This window comes from Manis pentadactyla, chromosome 14 (genome assembly GCF_030020395.1).
Source record: "Manis pentadactyla isolate mManPen7 chromosome 14, mManPen7.hap1, whole genome shotgun sequence".
Classification (NCBI taxonomy): domain Eukaryota; kingdom Metazoa; phylum Chordata; class Mammalia; order Pholidota; family Manidae; genus Manis; species Manis pentadactyla.
The window spans coordinates 2,766,281-2,792,164 of NC_080032.1; the positions used below are offsets into that span (position 1 = coordinate 2,766,281).

The window sequence follows — 25,884 nt, forward strand, 5'->3', positions numbered from 1 at the left end:
CCCCACCCCCACCCCGGTGAAGTGGGGCAGATAGAGTGGCAACAGGGGGCGGGCTTTAGAAGCCTCTTGAGCGTTGAGCCTCAGTGTTTTAACTGAAAAATGGAGCAATCCTACCCCCGCAGAGGTCGCTGGGCAGGAGGGTATCCAGGATTTTGTAAGGCGAGGAAGGGAGTCACCATGTAGAGGCGCGGCGCCATCCGCAGGCCCAGGGCGAAGCCCCTACCGCGGGCCGGCTGGCAGCCTCGGGGACCCCCACCGCCTGGCCAGCCCGCGCCGCCATCCCCGCGGCTGCCTGCAGGGGCCGCCGCCTCTTCAGAAATGCGCCGCCTTTGTCTGGGGCCGCGCGGCGCGGGTGCACCGGGCGGGCTGAGCGCCTCCTGCCGCCCGGCACCCGGCCCGCGCCCGGCCCGCGCCCAGGTGAGCGCCCCGCCCGCCGCGAGGCCCCGCCCCGGCCCGCCTCCGCCCCGCCCCGGCCCGGCCCGGCCCGGCGGGGGGGACCGGGCGGATTCCGTGCGCGTCAAACCACATGATCCCATAAAACATTCATCCGCTCCCGGCCCGCGCCGCCAGCGCCCCGCCAGTCCGCGCCGCCGCCGCGCCCTCGCCCTCCGCGCCCGCGGCCCCGCCAGCACAGCGGCCGGGCGGACGGAGCGCGCGCAGCCTCGTCCCGCGGCCGGGCCGAGGCCGGGCCGAAGCGGCGGCGCCTGGATGCGGACCCGGCCGCGGGGAGACGGGCGCCGGCCCCAGAGCGACTTTCGGTCCCCGACGCGCCCCGCCCGACCCCTAAGATGAAGAGGGCGTCCGCCGGAGGTGAGTGCCGCGCAGCGCCCGGGCCGGGCCGGCGGGGGGTGCGGCCGGCCGGCGCCAACCCCGCCCCGACCCTCAGGGCCGCCCGGGGCTGCCGAAGCTCGGGGGAGGTCACCGCGCGGCCGTGGGGGCCACCGCAGTGCCGCGCCGGGCCGGGGCCGCGGGCATCCCGGCCCCGGGAGGGCGGAGCCCGTGGCAGCAGGAAAAGTTGCCGCTTGCCGGGAAACTTGGCGGCCGCGGCTGGCCCAGGGGTGGCGGGTCGGGGTGGCCCCCGACGCCAGGCCGGAGCGGGGTGGGGTCTGCGGGCTGGAAAGGCGGGGTCCGCCCTCGGAGCGCCCCGGCCGCGAAGGGGTTAATGGGCATGTTTGCAAAAACCTGGGTACGGGGCAGAGGTGGGGGGATCGAGCCGCCTCCACCCTTGCCCCGCGGACTCAACTCAGGGCCTCTTCTTTCTCTGGGGTCAGGCCTCGGCGGGAATGAATGGGGGCGTTGGTGACAGTAGAGGGCGTGGGGGGCGGGGCACACCCAGCCTTGTCCCCCCAAGGGAGGACAATGAGAGAAGGCAGCCTAGCACTCCTATCCTGAGCCTGAGGGCCCCTGCGGCTCCGATGATGGGTGAGAGAGGTGGTGGGGCTCGCTGCACCCCTCCCTGGCGGCCCTCATGGGACCCTTCCCCCTACCTGGTGTGAGATCTGGAGAGTGGGGGCTGGGAGGTGACCTCCCCTAGGGAGAGCTGAGCGTGCCCTGCCCGGCCGGGGCTCCACTGGTACCCACCCGGGCTGCCCTGCTGATGTCCGCTGTGCCGCAGGCTGCACACACGTTCCCTTGCACGTGCACGTGTCTATAAGGGCTGCACACTTGCATACCGCGTGTGCACACACTTGCCAGACTACCCTAGTGTGCACATGCACACATGCTGTGGGTGCACAGCCGTGTCCTTGCCCCCGCCTGCACGCCCACAGCCACACACACACGCACATAGCATGCCTGCTGTGGTCTGCACACTTGGCGCATGCTGGGGCCCCTCATTGGGACCCACTCCTGTGCCTACATGCACATGTGTTGAGGGGGAGGCTCTGGGCAGCCAGAGCTCACAGACAAAGGGCGAGACACAGGCTGTAGGAGCTTGGCCCCATCTCTCGCTGCCTACCCCCTTGTCCTGGGAGTCTCCTTTTCAGCGCCTCGGGTGTGTGTGTTTGTGTGTGTGTGTGTGTATAACTCAGTATGTGCCTGCACATGTGTGTCTGTGCACAAGACGATATGGACCTGTGGGTACATTGGCATGTGTCTCTGCCTCTGGGTGTGTGTGCCCCTTGTGCCCAGGTCGGCTTGGTGGATTTTGCCCAGGTCTGTAGCAGAAGCCCTGGGGTTGAGCGTTGGGGGCTGGCTCAGTGCACCCAGCCCAGAGTGTGAGGCAAAAGAGCTCCTAGCCACTCGTGCCCTGCCCCTTTTGGGGCAGTGGTGGCATGGGGGCTGGCACTCACCTGGGCAGGGAAGACCCATTCTAAACCTTGAGGTCAACACTGAGAAACAGGCCAGACCCTGGCACGCTTGGCAGTCCCTGCTGCTCAGCCCAGCAGAGGGCAGGGATGTGCCCCTCAGGCTGACCCAGGGTGACCTCAGGAAGGCCCTGCCACTGGGAGCTGTCTTGGTGAGGGGTTCTGTGGCATGTCACTTGCCTCAGGTGTTGTGTGGGTGCTACAGTAAGGGTGTTGGTGACCTGCCATCAAGGTGGTGAGGGGGACCCACTGCCGGGGCTCGGAGAGGCAGGGCCACACTGCCTGGTCCCTGAGCCACCATCAGTGCCCTTGTCTGTAGAATGGGGACAAGCAGGTCATCCTTGTAGCATGTGAAGGGGTGAAACAGAAGGGCAGGATGGAGGTTGGGCCCCTGGCAGGGCAGGCAGTGGTCTAGCCACTCACCTTTCTGAAGACTTCAGTCTTTCCATCTGTAAATCAGGTGCTGTCCCCTTCCCGCTCTAGTTTAGGTGAGGAAGAAAGAAGTTTCTGTGCCAGGGGCCCAGCCAGGTGACGGTCAGTGCCCAGCTCTGCCTGCCAGAGGGCCAGTCAGGCCCTGTATCCTGGGTGTGGGATAGAACTGCAGTCTGGAATTGGGGCCCGGCTCAGCCACCCCCCAGGGGTATGACCTTGGGCATGACAGCTCACCCGCTGTGCCTCAGTGTCCTCGCCTGTGACACGGGCTAGTCCTCAGGCTGACCCCAAGGGTTTTTGGGGACATTTCAAGACTGAGTCCCCCATGGAGCTCTGACCCCAGTGCTTCTGCCTTCAAAATACCCAAAACACCATGACCCCACCCCTGTCAGTGGTTCCCACACAAGACAGTCCTTCTGGAACCTTCGCACTGCCAACCAGACCCCTCTTAACTGATCTGCAGATGGGGCAGTGGAGGCCACAGAGGTCACAGGCGAGTTGGCATGGGCTGATGGGCAGGCGGGGGCAAGGGAGGACAGGGAGCGCTGGGGGGAGGCAGGAGGTGGTGCCTGACCTGTTTCCCGAGCTGGGCTGCATCTCTGCCCTCACTTGCCTTACCTGCCTGGCGCCTGCAGAAACCCTGAGCCTCGTTTCCCTATGTGCGGACCAATGGCCAGCCCGGGCTCCTGCCTTCGGGACTGGCGCTCTTCCTGTGGCCACGATGAGAAGTGGGGGAGAGGGCTGAATGAGGGGAGCCTGGCTCAGTGGGTCTCAGCGACCAGCAGGGCAGCGTGTGGAGGGTTTGAGAAGCACCTTGTAGACGTGCGGGGCTCTGGGGGCCGGGCAGGGAGTGTGGCTGCCCTCGGAGGCTGAGGCCGGCCCCAGGCCCGTGGTTTTGTTGCTGGCCCTGGCCAGTGACAGATGGCGAGGCCTGTGCCTCCCTCGTGCTCCCTGGACTCAGACCTCAGCCCCTCTGCTGGCCCAGGCCAGGGGCACAGAAGCTCGCCACACTCCTCGCCCTCTGGCCCCACCTGACTCGGGGCTTCGTGGCGGATGCCTGCGGACGCTGGCGCAGCTCCAGGAGGGCCCCGCTTGTGGAGGCAGCCCAAGCCCACCCCAGGGCCGCCCTGCCTGCCCTCCAGGGCCGGGGCTTGGAAGGGGCAGGAGACTGAAAGAGGTCAGGGAGCTCCATGGCGCATGAGTGAGTGTGTGAGGAAGGAGTGTGCTGGTGAGTGTGGAAGGAGGGCGGGTGTGACCGAGTGTGTGTGTGTTAGACACCCCTGCCCTTGGCTCTGGCGTGGGTTCCTGAGGTCTCAGCTGTGGCTGGTCAGTGACGTTCATGCTGCCCCACCCCCAGCTTGTTGGGCCCTGACCTCTAACCCCCCACCAGGGCTGCCGGACCCTCTGTGGTCATCCAGGGCCTGGCCTTGAGGTCCACAGGAGCCACCTGGCTGCCCTCTCTCCTTGCCAGCCAGCCTCCCCACCACATGCTCTCTTGGGGCCTGGCCTCAGCACCCCATTGCCCCCCGCCCTGTGGTCTGGCTGCCCAGTCCCAGATCTGCCTTTGCTCATGAAACTATTTGCTGAGACCCGTTAGTTCACTCATTCATTCATTCCTGGCTTGTGGGACCCTGCAAATAAAGGGACGTGATTCTTGTGCTCCTGAATTTACAGGATTGAATGCTTTAAAGGACAGGTGGTCACAGAGCCGAGAACAGAAGCCCAGCCAGAGGGTGGCTTGCCGTCCACCCCTGCATCACCCTGCACCATCACCGGAGTGTGTGGGCCTGGCCGGTGTTGAAGTCCTTTTGTCACTGTGTTTTAAACATTTTGCACGTTGGGAACTATTTTTGGGCTTCATGAGTTTTCTGGTGTGTATGGAATCCCTTCCTGAGGATGCGCCATAATTATTTATCCAAACCTGGCTTGGCCTCGCACACTGCCCGTCATTGCATAGCTGGACTCTGGGAGATGCTCCCCACCAGCCACTGCGTGTCCTCAGTGCTGGCCCTGCCGGGTGCCCACCCCCTCCGCCGTCGCGGGGCGTGTGCTGCCTCCCCTGCCCTGGCGGAGGGCCTGACTCCACCCCACCCCGCTTTAGGGGTGGCTCAGGGCCCCTCCCACACCGGGGTCAACTTTCAGGTGTTCCTCCAGATTCCGCCCCCAGGTCACCATCAGCTCTGAGGATCGTCCCAGTGCAGCCCGTGCTTCTGGACCGTCCTGCCCTGCCTACTTCACGCAGCCTCTGCCCCAGACCCACAGCCCACCCTGACAGCCCCTTCTCTGCGGTGGCCCGCTTTGCGCTGCTGCTCGGGGAGGATGAAAGGCCCTGGGGCAGAGTCCTGCAACCCTGTCCCCACCCAGGACCTGGCGGCCAGGACCCGGAGGCGGAGCTGCATGGGCAGAGACCAGGGTCCTGGGTTGGCCCAGGGGGGCTTGGCAGGTGGTGAGCCCCATCTAGACTCTTGCACGGGGAGCTAGGCTGATGGTGACCTGGGGACCCTGGTGGAGGGGCCAGGTGTCAGGAGCTGCCCCGGCTTTGTTGAGGTAGCCCACCCGGTACCCTGGGTGGGGTGCTCCTCCACTCTTGGGGCAGCTCCGAGGCCCTCCTAACCGGCTGTCACAGATCACAGTCCGTGAAATTGGTCACAGATCACAGTCCGTGGAATTGAAGTGCTACAGAATTTTGGTGGGAATTGAGCAAGGGGTTCACGGTCAAGCGAGACTGGGACCAGCCAGGTTAAGTGGTGCTAATGGAGCTCCTTTTCTGTCTCAGGGTCTCGGGTTTGTGAGCAGCGGGGTGGGCAGGGCCACTGACAGGCACCCCTAGGTGACATGCTTCAGGGCCCAGTGTCCCCAGGAACACGTTTTTGAAAACAGTGGCTGAGGTCCCCTGGAGAGCCTGGGAGGGGGACCTGTGGGTCCCCAGTAAGGGCCCCAGGGACTGGTGGGCCATCCCACACAAACCCCACAACGGTGGCACCGGGTAGGTGGACGGACCATGCTTTTCCTGGCAGTGTGAGGCAATGTGCAAATCTAACCTTTGGGTTTATGACTCTATTTCTTTGCAGCAAATGCCACAGGAAATGTCAGGCTGAGGCTGAAGCTGGTGGGGGGCCCACCAAGGGAGGGGGCGGGGTGTCGAGGGGCTAGGGCCAAGGTGGGGCTGTGCGGCCCTCACTTCCTCCCAGGAGCCCTCTCAGGTTTCCCCTCACTTGCTGGGGCCCAGCACTGTGTCCTCCTCATTTTGTCCCAGTCATTGTGACCTTGTGGGGATGCTGCCTTTATTTGCATCTTGCTGGGGCCCAGATAGATGTGGCTCCAGGACTTGCCAGAATCTCCCTGCCCCAAAGTCTGGGCAGCTGTGGGATCAGCCAGTGCAGGGCCTGCTCACTGTGTGGCCTCAGGCAGCACCCGCCCTTCTCTGGTTACGAGAGGCCTCATCTATAACCCACAGCTATTGGCCAGAGGTGCTGGTCCCCAGCCATGACGTCCTGGGTGTTGGGGTGCTAGGCACTGGGGAAGGTGCATGGGGGTCGTGTGCACGGTCAGTGGGGGGGTGTGCTGGCTCGTGGTGTCCTGTGGCTGCTCCAGGCACATAGTAGGTACTTAGTAAAGAGTGAGGGCCAGTGAGTGGACAGGAAGGCTGGCAAGGGCTCAAGGCCCGCTGGGAAACCACTGTCCCCAGACCCCCTCAGGGCCAGCTCTGAGGCCGCAGCCTGGCCTGCCACCAAGTTCTGCTCTGCCCTCAGGACGGTGTCTGGGTAGCAGATGTTTACTGCTGTGTGCCAGGCCTGTGCGCCCGCCTGGGGGTCTCAGCATCTGGGCTGCCCCTTCACGTGTACTGATGCTCCACTGGGCGTCCCAGGTCCCCCAGATTCAGTCTGTCTGGTGGTGATCGCCCCATGCCGCCTCACCATGAGTCCAGTGTCAAGTCTGACCCCTCCCTGCCCACCTGGCATATCCCTCACTGAGGGCCTGCTGTGGACCAGCCCCCCTCCCAGGCCCACGACCACGGATGCCCATGGCTCCTGGCTGCCATCTTGTCTTCCATGCAGGCTGTGAAATGCTTTCCTAAAACATGTCATCAACCAGGGCCCCTGTGCCCAGACTCGCTCATGCCTACCCCCCCACGGGCCTCTTTCTCTTCCGGGTCCAGGCCAGGAGCTCTTACCTGGGGACCTTCTCTTCCTCTGGCTCTCTGCTCCCAGCCTCTCGCACACACACCTGTGGCTGCCTCCCCATCTCCACATCCCCATATCCATCCCAGGTCTTGCCCTAGGGTGCAGGGAGCCCTGAGCAGTGGGGTGGCCTCCCGGGCACTGCCCTGGGTCAGCTCCCAAGAGACGCAGGAGCTGGCAGTCCTGGCCCTCGGGGTGGCCACTGCCACCAGACATAGGTCAGTTGCTCAAGGTGGCTGAGTCACCTCCGGGACTCAGATGAGCAGAGGCCTGGGCCTGCGGGGAGAACAGAGATGGCAGCAGCCTGAAGGGATGTCTTCCGGATGAGGACGGGCAGTGCGTGTCCCTGGGAACCTTCAAGCCTTGGCTCAGAGCCAGCTGTGCACCCGGGCGGGTCGCTCACCCTCTGGGCCTCCCTGTCACAGAGGAGATTGTGAGGGGGGGTCAGTGGTAGGTGCTGCCCACAGAGCCTGGCCCTTCATGGGGATTGGATGGTCCCCGCTACTGGGGCTCCTTCCCGTTCAGGTGGGCCCCTCCTGCCCTGGGCTGGAGCTTGCTCTGGAAATAGAGGCTGGTGAGGAGGCCCCCACCTCCTTGGGGCCTCCTCGGATTCCCAAGTCCTTCCTAGCTGCCCTGCCCCGAGAGAACAAGTGGGTGGCGACAGGCCTGTCGCCCTGCCTGGTTCCTGGCGCAGGAGCCTCTGCAGAGCCCGCCCCCCTCGGTCCTTCTGCAATGAGGTCCTTGCCCCCTGTCCCGAGGGGAGTCTGTGACATGCCAGTTCACACCGTGGGGAGCCCAGGTGAGGACTGGAGCCCCCAGTGGGGTGGGGACACAGGGTGCTCAGGCTCCAGGCAGAGCCAGAAGCTGGGGGCTCTGGGCCCCACTGGGGCATCTCCACTTCAGCGAGGAGCCCGAGGCCCAATGTGGGATTGACCACAGGAACTCCAGGCTGACTTAGAAGGACATTTGGGGTCCCTCTGCTTTTACCTTGCTCCACAGTTCCCTCTGCATGAGCCTCACGGTGTGGTGGGAGGAGGGTGGGGTATAGGCAGCTGGAGGGTGGGCCCCCTGCCCCCCGGGTGTGGCCTTCAGCCCCGTCCCCGAACACATAGCTGCAAGCAGAACTCCAGGAAAAAGCCAGTCTTGGCCAGTCACCAGGACTCACTGGGGGAGCTCGGGGGACTCTGGGACCCAAGGCCACACAGGATGCCCCTCACCCAGCCCGCCCTCAGCCTCCGGGGTGCGCCTGACCCTGGGGCCCCGCCCCCCCCCCCAGAGCCCAGCCAAGCTCTCTCCCACGAGTTCCCCACTATTGCTCTCCTCCGTCAGCCCTGGGTGAGGCCTCCCCGCCCCCCTGGGGTGTGTCCGGCCCCCACTCATCCTCAGCGGGAGCTGGCTGGTCACCCCTGAGGGATGAGGCCATGGGAAGTAGGGGCCAGTGAGCTTGGATGCTGAGGCCGAGAACCCCAGGGCCATCTGAGGGAGCAGCAGGGCTGTCGCTGTGCCCACCGCACCATATCGGTGGCTTTCCCACGAGGCAAGGACTGGTAGAGGGGCTGAGGGCTCCTAGGTATGGCCTGGCAGGTAACCCCTCGTGTCCCCTGGGAGGGCCCTCCTTGCCTGTGGTGGGGTTAGCCAGGCACCAAGATACACGCTGCGGGTTGAGGTTGGGGGACCCTGGGCAGGCCCCCGAGGGTCACCCATGTCTCCCTCCATTCTCTCCGTAAGTGTTTTCTAGCATTTGTTTCAGGACAGACCCAGGCTGGGCAGGAGAGGCCCTTCGATTTCTGTGACACATTCTACCCCTAAGGCCCCCCCAGGTTCTGGGGCACCCCAAGCCCATAAGGTCCCCAGGACAGAAAGGTGCTAATGCAGGTGCTGACAGGATGGTGAGGACCCCGAGGTGCAGGTCCCCACACTGGGCCCCATTGAGGCCACACTGGCCCTGGGTGTTACAGTTGTGCTGGAGCCGCAGCCCAGGGGCCAGAGCAGAAGCCCTGAGACTCAGGGGCAGGGCTCTGCTCAAGGCAGGCTTAGGCTGGCCCCACACAGGGGGCGAGGGAGACGGGTCAGGCGGGGAGCTCACGGAGGCCCAGCAGGGAGCAGCAGGCGGGATTCTGGGGTCTGCAGCTGGGAGGGTGAGTGGGGGCCCTGGAGCCAGACAGTGGCATGGCCCTGCACCCCCCCCGGCCCCACCCCAGCCCCAGCGGGAGGCCAGCCCTGTGCTCTGTGTGCCCCCAGCCTTGTGGTACGTGGCCCCTGCACACCGGCCTGTCCAGGCTGTCTCTCATCTCCCTGCCTTGGCCCCAATTTAATGTCAGACAAAGGCTAACGTGGGGACAGGTGTGACAAGTGTCTGGCTTCCTGTTAAAAAATTGGCAAAAGAAAAACTCTCCCCATAAAGGTATTCCATCTACATACCTCCTGGATGTCACCGAGAGGACCCGTCACAGCCAAGACAGATGGTGACCCTGATGGACACCATTCTTCGCCTGCGGTGGGAGCCGCGGCCCCCCAGGGAGGCCTAGGACGATGGCAGGGCACAAGTGTGAGTGCCCCCCCACTGCCGTCGCTGCTGTCACCCTGCCCTGATCACGTGAAGCCTGAGAGAGGCGAGACCGTCCTCCTCAGCGAGGCAGACCAGGGGAACGCAGTACATTCCTCGTTGGGCCCTGGGAACTGGGGAGGGAGGGGCGTCAGGCTTTCACACTCCTGCCCCTGTGGCCCATTTACCTCGAGGTGGCTGACACAGATGGTGTGTTCCCTGTCCCCACGGGCCAGGTGGGCTTGAGACCCATCAGGCAGGCCGTTCACACGGGACCCCCGGGGCCCAGCTGATGCCTTTCCCTGCCGAGCGTCTGTCAGTGGGAGGGCCTGGCCCTGAGGGGCTGAGTGCGGGGTTCAGAGCAGGTCTGAGGCTGGATGCCGCCAGGGCTGTGATGGGGAGGGCACCGAGCTGTGATGGGTCTGGCCTCAGAAGTGGCATGGTGGGGCTCTGGAGAGAGGAGCCTTCCAACGGGGTGTGTGTGGGGATCGGGCAGCATGCAGGGTGGGAGGCTGCCTTGAGCAAAGCCCGCAGGAGCCCCAGCGCCCAGTGTGTGTCCTGGGGTCAGGCTGGGTGAGGCCCCCTTTTTAGGTGGACTAGACCCTCCCCTCTGTCAGATGGGGGGTAGCAGGAGGGGCCCCTGGGACGCTCCTGCAGGGCCAGTGGGCGGGGCGTTTCCACGCACCTTTGTGTGCTGGCCTGCATGGGTCTGTGGCCTCTGCTCCTTGGGAGGTCGGTCTTGTCAGCGGCACTTTGCAGGTGGAGGAGCAAGTTCCAAGGGGTGGTACCTGAGGCCCCACCGGAGCAAAGCCGGCACCCAAACCGTGCCCACGCTGCAGGGCCCACCTCGGTGGGAGGCCCCCTGGCCCGGGGCTCTGGGACTGGGCCGCTGCCCAGGGCAGCCTCACCCACCTGGCCCGGGGCAGGGCCACCCCATCCTGCAGTGGCTCACAAGCCAAACAGAACAAACTGAAAATGCTCCAGTTTTAACAGCTCATGTGCATTGTAGAGAATCTGGAAAAATACAACAGAGTTTTAAGAAGTTGTATTAGCTCAGGCTGTCATAACACAATACCACAGACTGGGCAGCTTAAACAACGAAAATTTATTTTCTCACAGGTTTGGATGCTGGGGGTCTGATATCAGGGTGCCAGCAGGGCCGGTGTCGGACAAGAGCTCTTCAGGCCTGCAAACACCACCTTTTTGCTGTGCCCTCATGTGGAAAGATCAAAAACAATCCGTATCTCTTTTACAAGGGCCCTGGTCCCACCGCGAGATCCCGCCCTCATGACCTCATCTAAACCCAGTCGTGTTCTGAGACCCCCGTCTCCACGTGCTGCCACACAGGGGGTCAGGGCTCCAACATATGTGTCTGGGGGAGACGCAAGCATTCTTCCTGTAACAGAAATGAGGCCGCTCTTGGCATTGGGGTGCTGTGGCCATGTGCTCCATGGACCCCGGACCAGGACATCCTCAGGAGGTCCCATCTGTACAGCCTCAGGAGGGCTGCAGCTCGCCCCAGTGGTGACATTTCCTGCAAACACTTATGGGGAACCTACTGGGTGATAGCCACCAGCCACGGTCCTGCTGCCACGGAGCCACAGCCAGGGAGTCAGGGGAGCAAGCAGCAGAAACACGCAGAGGCCTGCTGAGTAGGCCAGTGACATCTGGGGTGAAGTGGGTGCCTGGGCAGTGGCTGGAGGAGGGGTTGTTGGGGGACCCTGGGCGGCGCCCCCACCCTGGGGATCTGTCAGGTGCCCTGACCCAGCCTTCCCCATTTCACAGACAACCAACCCAGGCCTGAGAGGAGAGGTCGCTGGCAGGGCCTGAGCTGAGCCGGGCTCAGGGGGTCGGCGGATGGGCGAAGCCTGGCTTCCTGCACTCAGTGTGCCCAGTGGGTCGTGGGGGTGGGAAGAGCGTGCTAACTGCAAGAGGCACCAAGGCCCGAGTCGCAGGGCACTGCTCTGGGCAGGTCGGGCCTCCCCTGTGCATCTGCCTCCTCCTCTGCAGGGGGCTCCGCTGGCCCTGTGGGGCTGCCAGGACTGCAGGGCCCCTGTGAGGGAGGCCTTTGCAAGCACAGTCCTCCCTTGTGCCTGGTGGCTAGTGAGTGTCTGCAGTGTGCCATCCCTGTACTCGTGCTCTACGGATAAGAAGGTGGGGGCCTGCCAGCAGCACTGGGTGGGGGGCCAGGTCTGCCTGCCTGGGCCTGGGTTCTCCTGGGGTCCCTTGTGTGTTAGGATTGGAGCAGGCATATTGGGAAATTATTAGGAAAATTTTTAGGAAAAAGGCAAATGCCTTTACAAGCTCGATGAAGCTGAGCCACGGTCAACCTGGGCAAGAGGGTGCGGGAGGCCAGCCGGGCACTGGGTATGTCCTCCGTGGGAGGGAAGGTCAGGCTTCCCTTGTCTTCAGGGTTACATGGGCAGAGAGTGGACGTGCCTGCAGGTGGGCTCCTGAGCCCCGGTGGCCTGGCCATGCCCCCCATGCCTGTGGGCTTTAGGGCTCCTCACCCTCCACAGACCCCTGGAGGCATCTGTGCCCTGGTTCCAGGGGGATAGGGTGGGCTGGGCTCTTCTGCAGCTTCCAGCAGGTGTTGGTGGGCAGACGTTATGCCAGGGCGCCTGTGCTGGCCTCTTCATGCCCCCGGGGCAGGTGCTGAGGGAAGGAGGTGGCCCCGGGGTGGCAGACCCCCTCCTGCATGCCGGTACATCTGCCTCAGGAAGTAGCCGAAATACATTGACCTGCTTTTCCAGGAGATGGCAGCGCCTGGGCCTCCCACCCCCATGCTGAGAAGCCACCCACAATTTTCATCCCAAATTGATTTCAAATAAGGAAGAATTATCACATGCAATCATATAGGAATAATTTATCACTCGTTAATAGAAGAACAATTACTTATTCACATCACCCCTGCCTGCATGCTGCCAGTTGGGTTCAGAAGCATAATAGGAGGCCTCATAGAAGCCGAGGGAAGCCTGTATGTGCCCAGCCAAGGTCATGGTGAGCCCTCCCTGGGAGCCACAGACCCCCACGCTAGAGGTCCAACGTGCATGTGGCCCCCTGCTGGGTTTACCTCCTGCTTATCCTGTCCCTGGGGTTCCTCATCCTGGAGTGGGGGGGTGCTCAGATCTGTGAACTGGGGACAGGGAGGTGGTGAAGAGGGGCTGGGGCAGAGCTGCATCTGGGTAAGGGGCTGCGCGAAGTCTGCGCACCCAACTGGGTGTTGTCAGGCCAGAATCTGTCCTTTCAAGTGTCCGTCTAGATGCAGAGACCTCTGGAACCAAGAGCCCAGAGCATCCCTGGAGACCAGCCCCCAGTCCTTGAAGCAGCCGCTGTCGCCCTGTTCCCTGTTTCCCAAGTGGTCACCTTCGTGCTTTGTGGCTCCTACCCGAGCCCCCTCTTCTCCAGCACCTTCCCAGTGTGGGTTTCTCTGCCATCAGTTAAATTCAGAACCAGTGTTTTCCACCCCAGATCACACGAATGCCCATCACTGCTCCACCACAGGGGTGTACTAGGGTGACCTTAGCACACTTATCTGGCCTTCTGTTTTTCCTGGAGTTTACAGTTGACTCCATCTTTTCTTTCTTGTCCCATCTGCTGCCCTCATGTGCCCGCTCTTCTCCACCTCAGGGGTTCTGGGTCTCACCCCAGGCTTTTGTCCTGCTGCCCCTACCTTGGCCATCATGCTGTGGCCCCCTCCTAGCTGCCAGAACTTCCCCTCATCACCCAGTGTTTCCTGGGCCCCATGTTTTTCTCTTTCTGGGTTTATGTCCTCATTTTAGCTGAAGCACACCCCCCATGAACTCTCTAAGGAAAACACGGTAAAGAATCATTCTTCAAGTCCCTGAATGTTAGCAAATCTATTCAGACTGGATTGGTCCTCTCCAGAATTCCATGTTGAAAATAACGTACCCTCAGAGCCTTGAAGCCATTGCAATTGTGTTGTCTTCCTGGGGTCCAGTGTGGGTTGGAGAAGGCTGGTGCCACATTGCTTTTCCTCTGGGGGCTTCAGGCCTCCCTTGGCTCCAAGAATCCTGAAATCTCCCTGTAAATGTCATCTGTTGTGCTAGACACTTGCCCAGTGGAGGGCTGGGTCTTCAGTTTTGGGAGATGTTCTGGTATTATTTCTTTGATAACTTTTTTGTCCTCTGTTTTCTGCTTTCTCATTCTGGAACTCCCCTAAGACAGGTGTTTGAGCTGTATTTGTCTTCTGAATCTCATTCTCTGATCCTTTTCTTTTTGTTTTTCTTTCTGGAAGACTTCTTGACCTTGTTTTCCAACTCTTCTATTGATGTTTTATAATTTTAGCAATTCTATTTTTATCTTCCGGGCATTCTCATTTTCTGATGGCTCCTTGTTCATAGCACCCTGTTCTTGTTTTAAGTCCTCTTCTATCTCTACCAGGACACTGATTAGATTTTTCCCTAATTTTTATCTATTCCCTGCACTGTCTCTGCTTCCTGTAGAGTTGATTTCCTCCTTGTCTGCATTGGTACCTATTCCAGGCCCCAGTTTTCTGGTCACATTTACTAGGACAGCACTAAATGTGGTTGGGTGCTCTGTTGAGGGTGGGTCTTGTATACTAGCTGGTTTGGGTAACCAGCAGGAGCAGCCCTGGCCCCCCAAAGCCCATGATCAAGGCCCCTTCTGTGGGTGTCTCTCCAGGGTAGCAGCCCATCACCCTGCTCTGTGCTCCTCTAAGCACATACTCCGTCACCATCACCTTGGGACTCAAGACGGGGGTGAACACATGTCACCAACACAGGTGGTGGGTGAGCAGAGAGGGGCCACCAAGTGTGCCAGTGTCGATGAGGAACCGCAGCAACTGCACTCCATGCTGGGTGAGGGCAGGGGCCTCCCATGAGGTGGGTCGGGCTGTGCTGGGTCCCAGGCCTGTCTTCGCTCTTCCGCTCTCCACTGGGGCTGAGCTCACCCGAGGGCGGGAAGTGGCCCTAGGCGTGCTTGCAGTGGAGCCTGGCCTCTGTTGCCCTCCTCTCGCCTAGAAGCGGGCTTTCCTGGATGAAGCAGGGCTGGAGTGGCCTTGGGACGACTGGAAGCTGAGTGATTGGTGTATGACTCTGGGCTGCCAACTCCGAGCTATGGTGTCAGCTCTGTGGGCTCCTCACCTGAGAGGGGGCTGACCAGGGTCAGGCTGGCAGAACCCCACACCGGCATCTGGGGAGGTAGGATGCCAGCCACAGCAGGAGCCAGATGGGGGTGCTCTGTGGGGTTTCCAGACTGGAGGCACCTTGGGGCCCCCGGGAGGCAGGTGCTGGCATGTTGTCCTCCTCGTGTCACTGGCATGGAGACAGAACAGGCCAGCAGCTCCCCCAGCCGTCCATGCAGGGCTGCACAGCTCATATCCAGGGCAGGGGTGGCGGCACACGGCCCTGCCCTGGGGGAGGGGGTGGGAACCTGGCAGGGCCTGCACTGGGGACACGCAGTGGCTGGTGGGGAGCATCTCTCAGAGTTCAGCTACACAATGACGGGCAGCTTGTGAGGCCAAGCCAGGTCTGGATAAATAATTATGGCACATCCTCAGGAAGGGATTCCATACACACCAGAGCCCACCCCAACCAGCCCAGGAATGGAAGGCTTGGGCCAGGGACAAGTGGACCCAGAGCTCGGGGTTGTGGGGCTCCAAGGCTGGCCCACTGTAGGGGGAGTGGCGGTCTCTGCTGTGCGGACGCTGCCCCAGCCGCTGCGGTGCTGCGGCTTGCTCACCCGGCTGTGTCTGCACCTGTCTGCAGAGGGGAACTGGTGATCACTCCCTCACCTAGCACGTCCCGGAGCCTTAAACAGGTCCACATGGGCCCCACCTCCCCGCCTTCCTCCTCCCCCGGGCTGGGCACTGTGTGGACAGGCAGGGCCTCCCTGGGAGACGTGCTTGTCCAGGAAGCCCAGGCAGCCTCATGGTACTGACGCCCCATGAGCGTCCTTGGGCCACCGCCCTTCTGAGGAGTGCCTGCTGTCTGCCCAGCGCTGGCCCACCGCTCACTCCACACCCTGCAAGAGGCTGGCCATGTGCCACAACGGCTCCTGGCTGCCTGTGATCCAGAGGTGATGATGGTGATGGTGAAAAGGACTGCTGGCCCCATGGCACACTCTGTTCAGGACCCTGGCCAGGGGACCTCGTGGTGGCCCAGGGAAGCCTGTTGGCACAGAAACCCCACACTCTCGTGCCTTTATCCTCTCCAAGATGGAGTCACCACTGTTAATATTTCCTTGTTCTTGAATGGAAAGGTCCTGTCAGCTGAGGCCTGAATCTTGACATCCTGGGAAGTGCATCAAAACTGACTTGCACCCGGCCCATGGGGACGCGTGGTGCGTGGGGGAAGCCACACTCATGTGACCTGGCCACAGAGCCCCTAGAGCCTGCAGGGTACAGGTGGATGGGTGTGGAGGGGCCGTGGCCCCGTAGGCCCCCTGCCCACCCAAACCCACCTCCCCCTGGATTTGTCTCCCTGAAGTCATGGTCTTCTGGAGGGGGACTGGGCCCCCTCCCGGTACCTGGACATCCCCCCTCTGCCGTTGGTGTTTTAAGTTGCCATCTTTTATGTGTGGCTAATTGCCAGCCTCCTGACATCCTCTTTAGCAAAATAATTATTTTTCTTCTGACCTGTGTGCCAGCTTGGGGTCACCTTCTCTCCTCACTGTCCTCCGGCCCCGTGACAGGGCTCCAGGCTCTGTCCATCCCAGCCACATGGCCTCAGCAGGACAGCAGCCTTCTCTGACCACTGGCTTCCTTTTCTTTAGGTGGGGGTTCAGATGACCTCCCAGAGGCCATTGTATGGGTGAGGGTGGCCTGCGGCAGGCACACCTGTGCTCTCACCACAAGCCCGGTGGACAGACCGTTTCTCAGAAGAGTCAGACACTGAATAATTTCCACTCTGTAGGCCACACGGTGTGTTGCAACTACCCCCCTTGGCTGTGGTAGCCCCTAAGCAGCCCTGGTGAACACACAGGTGTGGTGTGTGCAGACAACGCAATACAAAGGCAGGTGGTGCTGGCAGGTGGGTGGCTGCACGCTGGCAGGACAGGAGGCGCCAGGCCCCACTGACCCCGATGGTAGGTTGCACTCTGGCCACCTGGACATGGTGCCCGGTTTCAGCTGATGTTGCCTTGGATAGGGCATCCCTGGCCAAGTAATTGCCTCTTGAAATCTTGTCCCCTTCCCTCTTAGCCTGGCCACAGTGGGCTTCTCCACAGTCTTGGCGGGAGCTGCCCCCATCCGCACCGGCCCAGCTCAGGTTCAAAGCCCCTGCGCTCCCTGCAGATGGAAAGCCCTTTGCAGATGCCTGCACTGCCCTGGTCGGGGAGCTTGGCTGTCCCAGGACAGCTCAGGTGGGCTGTGGTCCGGCTGCGCCCTCCAGACCGAGGCTGCTCCGAGGCAGCAGAGAGACAGGATGGGCTGATCCTGGCAGGCGAATGGACAAGGGCCTCCCTAGACCTGCACTTGTCTTTTCATAGGAGAATAAACCCTGCATGGGCAGAGGCCACTGCCCACCTTGTTGGTAATGTTTGACAAGTGGCCAAGGCTCGAGCACATGGAGTGTGCCAGCCGGTCTTTTCCCACTGCAGAGCGAGAAGACCTGTGCAGCCCGGGTTCCTGGGAAGCGAGCCCCACACCTGCCCAGCCTCCTCATGGCAAGCCGTCTGCCATTCGGCCAGCTCACCCCCTGTGCCCTGACCCACCCAGGCCCCAGCAGCTGAAGGTGCCTATAGTGTGCACCCCTATAGTGTGTACCCCTATGTCACGTGCCCCTATGGCAGGTACCCCCTAGTGTGTACCACTATGGCATGCACCCCTATGACCTTCACCCCATGGCATGTGCCCCTATGGCATGTACCTCTATAGTGTGCACCCCCATAGTGTGCATCCCTAAGGCATGTGCCCCTGTAGTGCATACCCCTATGACGTGCACCCCTACGGCATGTGCCCCTGTGATGCACTCCTAAAGTGTGCACTTCTGCCCCTCAGAGGTGAACACTCGGGGCCTCTCAAGATTGGCACTTCATGCAGGTGGCCAAAGCAGGGTCTTGGGAGGAGGCGGGCAATCCTGCCGGGAGGGTGGGACCCAGCATTATGGGTCCTGCTGGGCTAGGCACCCAGTCCCAGGCAGGAGCTTGTGTGGGAAGGGGTCAGGGCAGGAGATGGGGATGATGCCAGGTGTGTGGCAATGCAGGCCCCAGACCCCTGACATGAGGAGTGCCCCTTTTCTGAACCCCCCACCCGGGAATGTTGGCCGGTTCATTAGCATCCTCTGGGGGCTTGAGCCCACATGGCCACTGGATTGAATTAGCTGCGGGGTGGTGGTGAGCTGGCTGTGGAGACAGACCCCCAGGCGATCGGGCAGAGGTGCCGGTGACCTGATGGAGTGTGTGTGGGGGCAGGCGCACTGCCTGCGTCCCTGGGCGGAGGCCTGTGGCCTGCAGTGGCAGTGTCCTGGGGCTGGACAGAGCCTCCAGATGCTGGTGTCATCAGCCTCCAGGGCGGGGCTTCCTTGGGGGGGCACGGGGGGCAGGGGAGGTGGGCCTGAGGTGGAGACATGTGGGCTGCACAGAGGTTCCAGAGCCTCAGGGCCAGCGGCCCGGCCTTGGCCAATCCCCAAGGCCTGGTCACTGGGTCAAGGATCCTGTCAGAGGGTCTGCCTGGACCCCACCCTGGCAGTGGGCTCTGGGGCTTCCCCTAGGCATCCTCCTCACGTCTGGGGCCAGGTCATCCATCCGTTGCCTCTTAAATCCCCCACACGGTACATGCCTCATGGCAGGTGACCATCTGTGGTCAGCTCACTCCTGGACCACAGGTGCCACAAGCCGGGGGCCACGCCCTGGTTTTGTGCCTCCAGGGCCCCGCGCAGACCCTGTCACAGGGCCCCCCGCAGGGAATGTGCCAGCAGGGCAAGCTGTGCAGCCAGAGCCCCCAGCACTCGTGGGCCAGGCTCCTCCACTGCCGGCCTCAATTTCCTCAAATGGGGCCCAGGGCTGCCTGCCAGGTGCTGTGTTGGCTCGAAATTTGGGGGTAATAAAGCTTGGGTTCAGGGTGGGGCTGGTGATAGGTAGGGGGAGGGAGCTTTAACTCGTGACTGCCTAGCGAGGCCTTTCAGTGCCCAGATGCCATGGGGCTGGGAATCCTGTAGGCTTTTCCTGCCACCAGACCTCTTTCCTCACCTGTAAAATGAGCAAAGACACCAGACACCCAGGGGCGTTCAGGGGACAGAGGGGCCCAGCCCCCACCTGCCTGCGCTTGTAGTGCAATCAAGAGCCAGGGTACGACCTCAGGCAGGCTGCCCATGCCGGGCCTCAGTTTCCCCGACTGCGCACAGCTGGCCTGGAACTGCTGGGCCCCGGGTCCTTTGCCGTCCTCCAAGGCGGGTGACCTTGTCCATGATCAACCTGGCTGGCCCGGCCTGCCTTGCCCTGCAGTCGCCACCCCAAGAAAAATCAATAAGGAGCAGGGCCTCGAAGGGCACACTGGGCAGCAGGAACTGGTGGCCACACCCCCGGGGCTGCAGGGCCCCCTCTGGGCCGGCTACCCCAACGGGGCTGCTGCCAGTCTCCTCCCCAGTGCCCGGAGCCGGAGGGGATCTGGGAAACGCCCCTGGACATGCACAGTGCCCCTGCACGTGTCTGTGGGCCGGAGAACGGGAAGGTGGGTGGGCGGTTAGTGTGGTGAAAGTGAAGACCGAGCGGGACAGATGGCTGGTGGGGACGGGTGGGTGAGCCAGTCCCTGCTGGAGGCTGGCAGGGTTGGGGTGCAGGCACGGGGGAGGGGTGTGAGCTCAGAACTGCCAGGGTGCCCTGACCCTTTGCAGTGTGTGGATGGTACCAGCCCCGCACCTTTGTCCAGAGCTATTTCTGGCCTCGGTGTGCTGAGCTGTGGCCTCTTGTCCTGCCGTGTAACCACAGTCTGTGATGTGACCCTTCCCCGGACGTTCCTGGAGTTGAAGCGGGTCTTGAGCTGACGGTGTCCTGGCTGTGCCACAGCTGCCTGCTGACCCCCGCCTCCTGGGGTCTCCCTGGAGACATCCCCTCCCGACTGCGGTGGCTCAGCGCTCACCCTGGGCCCCCTTCCTGCTGAGGCCCAGGGGCTGCCCCTCAGTGTGGGCTGGGTGTGCCTCCTGCCTCTGGGTGGGCACCCCGCCCACTCTTCCTTCTGGACCGTCTCCAGGTGGGCGCAGGCTGGGACATAACTGTTCACAGCCTCAGTTTTCCTAAACTGTCATGGGTTCATGATTCTGAAGAGAAAGTCGGTTCTTATGCCCGTCTGACTCCCACCTTCTACCAGTTGGTGGGCCATCCCAACGACCCCTGGAGCGGTGTTCCTGCCACCCCACGGCAGCGGGAGGCCCAAGGGCCTGCTGCTGTGGGCCTACAAGGCTGCCGGCCCTGCTGTGAGTTTGTGTCCCCACAAGGGCTCGGAGGAGCCACACCCCAGTGTACGTCAGCCAGGCTGGGGGGCACCCGGAATGGTGGCGGCCAGGGAACCCACCGAGAACCTCCCTGCGTCTGCGGCCGCCAGCAGCCCCCACTCCCGAGCTGCTGACCTCAGCAGCCACTGCCTGCCGCCCACTGGCTCCTGCGGCTGGTGCCACCCAGAAGCCTCCACCCCTCCCTCCCTGCCGCCCCCCACTGCAGTGCCGACAAAGGGGAGCCTGGGCCGCGAGCGGTGCAGGCGCCTTTCAGGACACCCCAGTTCTGAGGCCCCCAGATGCCTGGGCGCCTGGCTCCGAGGCCTTGGCAGGCATTCTCGCCCCATCTGGCTGCTGTGGGGGAGAGGCCCTGAGTGGAGTCCAGTCCCCGTCCCCACTACCCCCCAGCAGAGAGTCCTTGGGCCACTGCTCCTGAGCCTCACTGGGACCCTCCGTGGGGAGGGTGCTGGAGGAGCGCCCCCAAGCCAGCCGTTCTGGGCTGCGGCCTGAGGACGGAGGCGAGACTCAGCCTCAGGGATGGCGGGAGTGGGACCGCCTCGTGTCTGTGCGAAGTTCGGGTGACCTGTTGGCCCGGTGTGGGACCTGCTGGCTGCAGGGGCCTCGGGAGCTGGGCTGCGCCGTGGTTTCGGGTATGAGAGCCGGGGCTGTGGCAGGTCTGTTTTCTTGCCACGTGTGCAGAGGTGAGCAGGCACTGGGTGCTGCTGAAAATGAGGACCCAGGCTGGGTGGAGCGGGCGGTGGGGCCGAGAGGAGCCGGGCTGCCCAGCCGGCGCCAGGGGCCCCTTGGAAGAGAGAAAGGGGAGGCAGGTGGGGCAGGATGGGGCCTGGGGTGGGGCGACCAGTGGACAGGTGGGACCAGCCAGGGTGTGGGCCTGAAGGCCACAGAGACTAGCTCAGGGGACTGCCGAGGCCCTGGAGGACACGCTGGGGGACAGGACCAGGAGAGCCTTTAGGGTCAGGGAGGGTCAGGTGAGTGGCTGAGTCTGGCCCTGGGGTGGAGTCAGGGGGCACCCTTCTGCTACCTGGTGGCAGCTCCTATGTCCCCAGGGCACCCGCTGTGAATATGAACACACGCTGCAAAGTTAGGTTTGATTATCTCATAAAAAGATACCCCCTCTGCTTGCTCAGCGATGGGGTTGCCATGGAGACCAGCGGGCAGGCCCCAAGGGGGTGCTGGGCTGGAGCCAATTACCAAGGCCGCTGCGAAGAACAAGCCCACCGCCGGCCGCTGAGCTGACAGCGGGGCCCTTGCAGAGGGACCAGCCCTCAGAAGTTGGTTTCCGAAAAGCATTTGGCTTGGCAGGAATGGAGCCTACTTCCCAGCATGGCTGAGACATGCGGCTACTCTGCCACTTGCCCCCACAGAGGCTCAGCCCTGGAGCCCTGGTTGGGGGAGCCTTAGGGAGGGAGTAGCCCCAAGCATGTGGCTTATGGCCCCCGGGGCCCAGGGTGGGGAGGGCTGGAGGCTGGAGGAGGTGGCAGATTCCAGGGAAGTCAGCCGAACCTGACGTCAGTGGCGCTCACAGACCGCAGCTCAGGCCTGGGAGCCACGAGGCAGGGTGCGATGGTGACAGCCAAGTCAGTGATGTGATGGACGTGGACACAATGGGTGGCCGCTGACATAGCCTGGCCGGTGATGCGACCCAGTCAGTGGCGTGGTGCAGTTGGTGACATCGGCCACTGTAGTAGTGAGGTCCAGAGTCTGGCTGGGTGAGTTTTTGGTGCCCCGCCCCACCTGCCCGTGGTCTTCCTCTGCGCTGAGGCCTCCGGGCCAGGACTGGTGTTTTCATAGCACATTTACGTCCCATGACAGCAGGTGAGATGCTGGTGGGAGCTGGCGTATTCAGGCCTGGCTTTCCTAAGGAGCTCCGTAAGGAGAGAGCTGGGGAAGGATGTCAGCAGTTTAAAAAGGGCAGCAGGCTGAGGCGCCCCCTCACAACCCCCTGTGCAAGGCCATTGGGGAGGGGTGCCCAGGGCTTGGGGGGTCCTGGGCAGGCCCGTCTCTCTGGACCCCCTTTCTGGGCTGCCATGTTGCTGGCATCAACAAATGGCCAGCTCCAGCAGCCAGCAAAGCACAAGGGACCGAGGAGGCCCCCAGGCTGTGGAGAGGGGTCTCCCAAGACCTGGGCATCAGGTCCAAGAGGGCGCACTCCTTGGGACTGCGGAATGTGCTGGGCTTGCTGGGATGCTGGGACTCTGGGCTTGAGGCAAGCTTCTGCATGGGCAGCGGGCTCCCAAAGTCACAGTTCTGGGTGGGGGAAGCTGGCCCCCCTCTGGCTCCAGCCCCAGCACTTAGCCTGCAGAATCCTGCTCTTAGCCTGCTGCCGAGGAAGGTGTTAGCTGTCAGTGCAGGTGTTAGCTGATAACTCAGGTGTCAGCTGATAAGCCATGACCCTCCCAGGGGGATTCACATTTTAACAGAGTCACTCTTGAAGGCGGAAAGGACCTTGCATCCAAAGAGGAGGGCTCTGATGGCAGGATTGCAGGCAGTGACCTTACTATTGGACTGTGTGGCCCTGCTGGTGAGACCAGGCTGGGTATAGTGCCCTGGGTCGGGGTCTGCTACCTGGGGAAGGTCTTTGGTGAGGGGGTCTGGCCTGGGCTGGTGGGTCAGAAGATAGGCAGGGACAGCCCCGGGGCCTACAGGGACAGAGGGCAGGCCCCAGGGAGTCAGTGTTTCCTTGAGTCCTGTGAAGGCATCTGCAGGTGTGAGTGTCCATCCCAGGAGGCGTTCAGGTGGGCCTCGGCAGTGATCTGGTGAACCCCCAGTGGTTTGAGCACCAGGCAGGATGGAGTGGGGCGTCAGTGAAGAGGGTTCTGGCGTGGAGCCAGTGACCCCCTGCCAGGTTCTGGTGCACCCACTTGGCATGTAGAGCTGGGCGGGCTCCCAGCACCTGAGTTCCCAGGGGAGACAAGACAGCATGTCCTGGGCCTGCCCTCAGGCCCTCCCAAGACCTAGTGCCAGAAGCCAGCCTGGCTCCATCATGACTCGCAGCCTCACAGGGCGCCTGCCCTCTAACTGCACCTCCTCTGCCCACAGGGAGCCAGCTGCTGGCCTGGGTGCTGTGGCTGCAGGCCTGGCAGGTGGCAGCGCCGTGCCCAGGTGCCTGTGTGTGCTACAACGAGCCCAAGGTGACAACGAGCTGCCCACAGCAGGGCCTTCTGGCTGTGCCCACTGACATTCCGGCCACCAGCCAGCGTGTCTTCCTGCACGGTAACCGCATCGTGCACGTGCCAGCCACAGGCTTCCGTGCTTGCCGCAACCTCACCATCCTGTGGCTGCACTCAAATGCACTGGCCCACATCGATGCCACTGCGTTCGCTGGCCTGGCCCTCCTGGAGCAGCTGGACCTCAGCGACAACCCACAGCTGCATGCCGTGGACCCTGCCACGTTCCATGGCCTGGGCCGCCTGCACACCCTGCACCTGGACCGCTGTGGCCTGCGAGAGCTGGCTCCTGGCCTGTTCCGTGGCCTGGCTGCCCTGCAGTATCTATATCTGCAGGACAACGGGCTGCAGGCCCTGCCCGACGACACCTTCCGCGACCTGGGCAACCTCACTCACCTCTTCCTGCACGGCAACCGTATCCCCAGCGTGCCTGAGCGCGCCTTCCGCGGCCTGCACAGTCTCGACCGCCTCCTCCTGCATCAGAACCGCGTGGCCCGCGTGCACCCCCATGCCTTCCGCGACCTTGGCCGCCTCATGACGCTCTACCTGTTTGCCAACAACCTCTCAGCACTGCCCGCAGAGGCCCTGGCACCCCTGCGTGCCCTGCAGTACCTGCGGCTCAACGACAACCCCTGGGTGTGCGACTGCCGGGCGCGCCCGCTCTGGGCCTGGCTGCAGCAGTTCCGAGGCTCCTCGTCTGAGCTGCCCTGCACCCTGCCCCTGCGCCTGGCTGGCCGTGACCTTAAGCGCTTGGCCGCCTCTGACCTGGAGGGCTGTGCTGTGGCCACAGGACCCTCCCATCCCTTCTGGACCGGCGGGCCTGCTGGTGAGGAGCCACTGGGACTGCCCAAGTGCTGCCAGCCGGATGCCGCAGATAAGGCCTCAGTGCTGGAGGCCGGGAGCCCAGCCTCGGCTGGCAACGCGCTCAAGGGACGGGTTCTGCCTGGTGACAGCCCGCCAGGCAATGGCTCTGGCCCACGGCACATCAACGACTCTCCCTTTGGGACCCTACCTGGCTCTGCTGAGCCCCCGCTGACCGCACTGCGGCCTGGGGGCTCTGAGCCCCCAGGGCCCCCCCCCACAGGTCCTCGCCGCAGGCCGGGCTGCTCCCGCAAAAACCGCACCCGCAGCCAGTGCCGTCTGGGCCAGGCGGGCGGGGGCGGTGCTGACACGGAGGGCTCCAGGGCCCCGGGCACCGCCTGCAGCCTCGCCCTGCTAGGCCTGGCGCTGGTGCTGTGGACAGTGCTCGGGCCCTGCTGACCCGCCTTTCTTGGCAGTCGGTGTGTGTACATACAGGGCCCCTCCACGCCGCCAGCCAGCATGGGTGGTGGGCCCTCCCTGAAGGACACCCCCGACCCCCACCCCGTCTCCACCCCACCATGTTTACAGGGCGTGGCCGCGGTGTTTGTTCCAGAACACTGCCTCCCTCCCAGATCGCGGTACACAGAGATATGCATTTTATTTTACTTGTGTAAAATTATCGGACGATGTGGAATAAAGAGCTCTTTTCTTAAACAGTGGCCCCTCAGGCTGGAGATGCCACGGCCGGTGGGGGTGTGGAGCTTGGAAGCGCACCTGTGCCCCAGGCTTGGGCACCAGGGCCCCCAGAGGGAAGATTGCACAATGCCGGTATGTGGCCTGGGCTGCAGGTGGCTCTGTGCCAGCCCAGTGCCCACAAAGGCCTCCAGGGACATGCAGGGCCCCTGCCCCTTCCCAGCCACGAGGACTGACTTCAGTGCACCTTGGCCATCTCCCTTTGAGCTGGGCTGCTGGCAGCAACAGGGAAAGCATATGCAGCACAGACTGCACAGCAGGCCCTTGGGAGCTGGACGAGGAGTCTGCCTTTGTGGGAACGTCTGCCCTGGTGCCACCTGGGGTCCCTGGAAGTCCCGGCCTTCACCCCAGAGCCAGCCCCAGCTGCCCCCAGCATGGGTGGTCCCAGGAGGAGCCTGTGCCAGTGGGCCAGGTGGCCCTTGTAGGGAGCTGGTACATGAGGCCACCCTTCTCCCTTCTGAGGCCTTCAGGGGCTCTGTGAGGCCACCATGCCACACCCCAGCGCAGACCCTCATGGGTCTGCGTGCCCCTGCATACACGCGTGCACCCATGTGCTTGAAAACAGAGCACACAGCACAGGCAAAATATGCACACGCACGTTTTCCCAAGGCCTGGGTGGGTGAGGACGCACAAAGGGGAGAGTCCGCTGCTGCTGGCGCCCGTCTCCCTGGGGCCAGGGCCTGGGAGCAGCCGGGGAGGAAGGCAGTGAGACAGACGGGGAGTCTGGGGAGCAGGGCTGGTGCAACCAGATGGCGGGGAGCGGGGCAGGGACCGGGACCCCAGAAGCCGGGGGGTGGGTGGTGGATGGCGAGGTGTTCAGCAGCCAGGCCAGCTCCCCCGTCCGCAATGAAGGCTCGGACCCTCCCATCCAGCCCGGGGATCCGTGCTCCTGCCTCTCCTGGCTCGTCCTTACCCTCCTCAGCCGGGCCCTCCCACATGCCCCATCTCTTCCAGGAGGCCCTTGGACCTTGGCCCACGTGTGCTGCCTACCTGCCGTGGACCCTGGCAGTTTGTCCTTCTGCACAATGGGCACTGGTGTGTCCAAGTTCCAAGACCCAGCAGCCTTGCCGCCAGGATTGGGGGGCAGCACAGGCACCCTTGGCAGGTAGGGGGCTATTAGTCCCAGGCCCATGCCCCAGCCCCAGCCCCAGCCCCAAGACACCCATTGCTTCCCCTGGAGAGCCTCCAGAGAGCGGCTCTGTGCAGCGTGGTGTCGCGGTGCTGGCAGCCTCAGTCCTGGGCCGGAAGGCCTGCCATCCATGCTCC

At 63.1% G+C, this 25,884-nt stretch overlaps 1 protein-coding gene across 1 annotated transcript; it reads left to right on the top strand.

Annotated features, from left to right (window-relative positions):
- Window positions 1-541: 541 nt before the first annotated feature.
- On the top strand, window positions 542-25,203 carry RTN4R (reticulon 4 receptor). The gene is made up of 2 exons (XM_057492183.1): window positions 542-810; window positions 22,937-25,203. The coding sequence occupies exons 1-2, from the start codon at window positions 789-791 to the stop codon at window positions 24,322-24,324; spliced, it is 1,410 nt and encodes a 469-aa protein (XP_057348166.1). The 5' UTR covers window positions 542-788; the 3' UTR covers window positions 24,325-25,203.
- Window positions 25,204-25,884: the final 681 nt, after the last annotated feature.

What these genes read in the sequence shown, in the direction of transcription:
- RTN4R (XM_057492183.1), top strand. Translation starts at nt 789, where the DNA reads ATGAAGAGGGCGTCCGCCGGAG. An exon ending in GAAGAGGGCGTCCGCCGGAG is followed by an intron (nt 811 to 22,936) that starts GTGAGTGCCGCG and finishes CTCTGCCCACAG; the next exon opens with GGAGCCAGCTGCTGGCCTGG.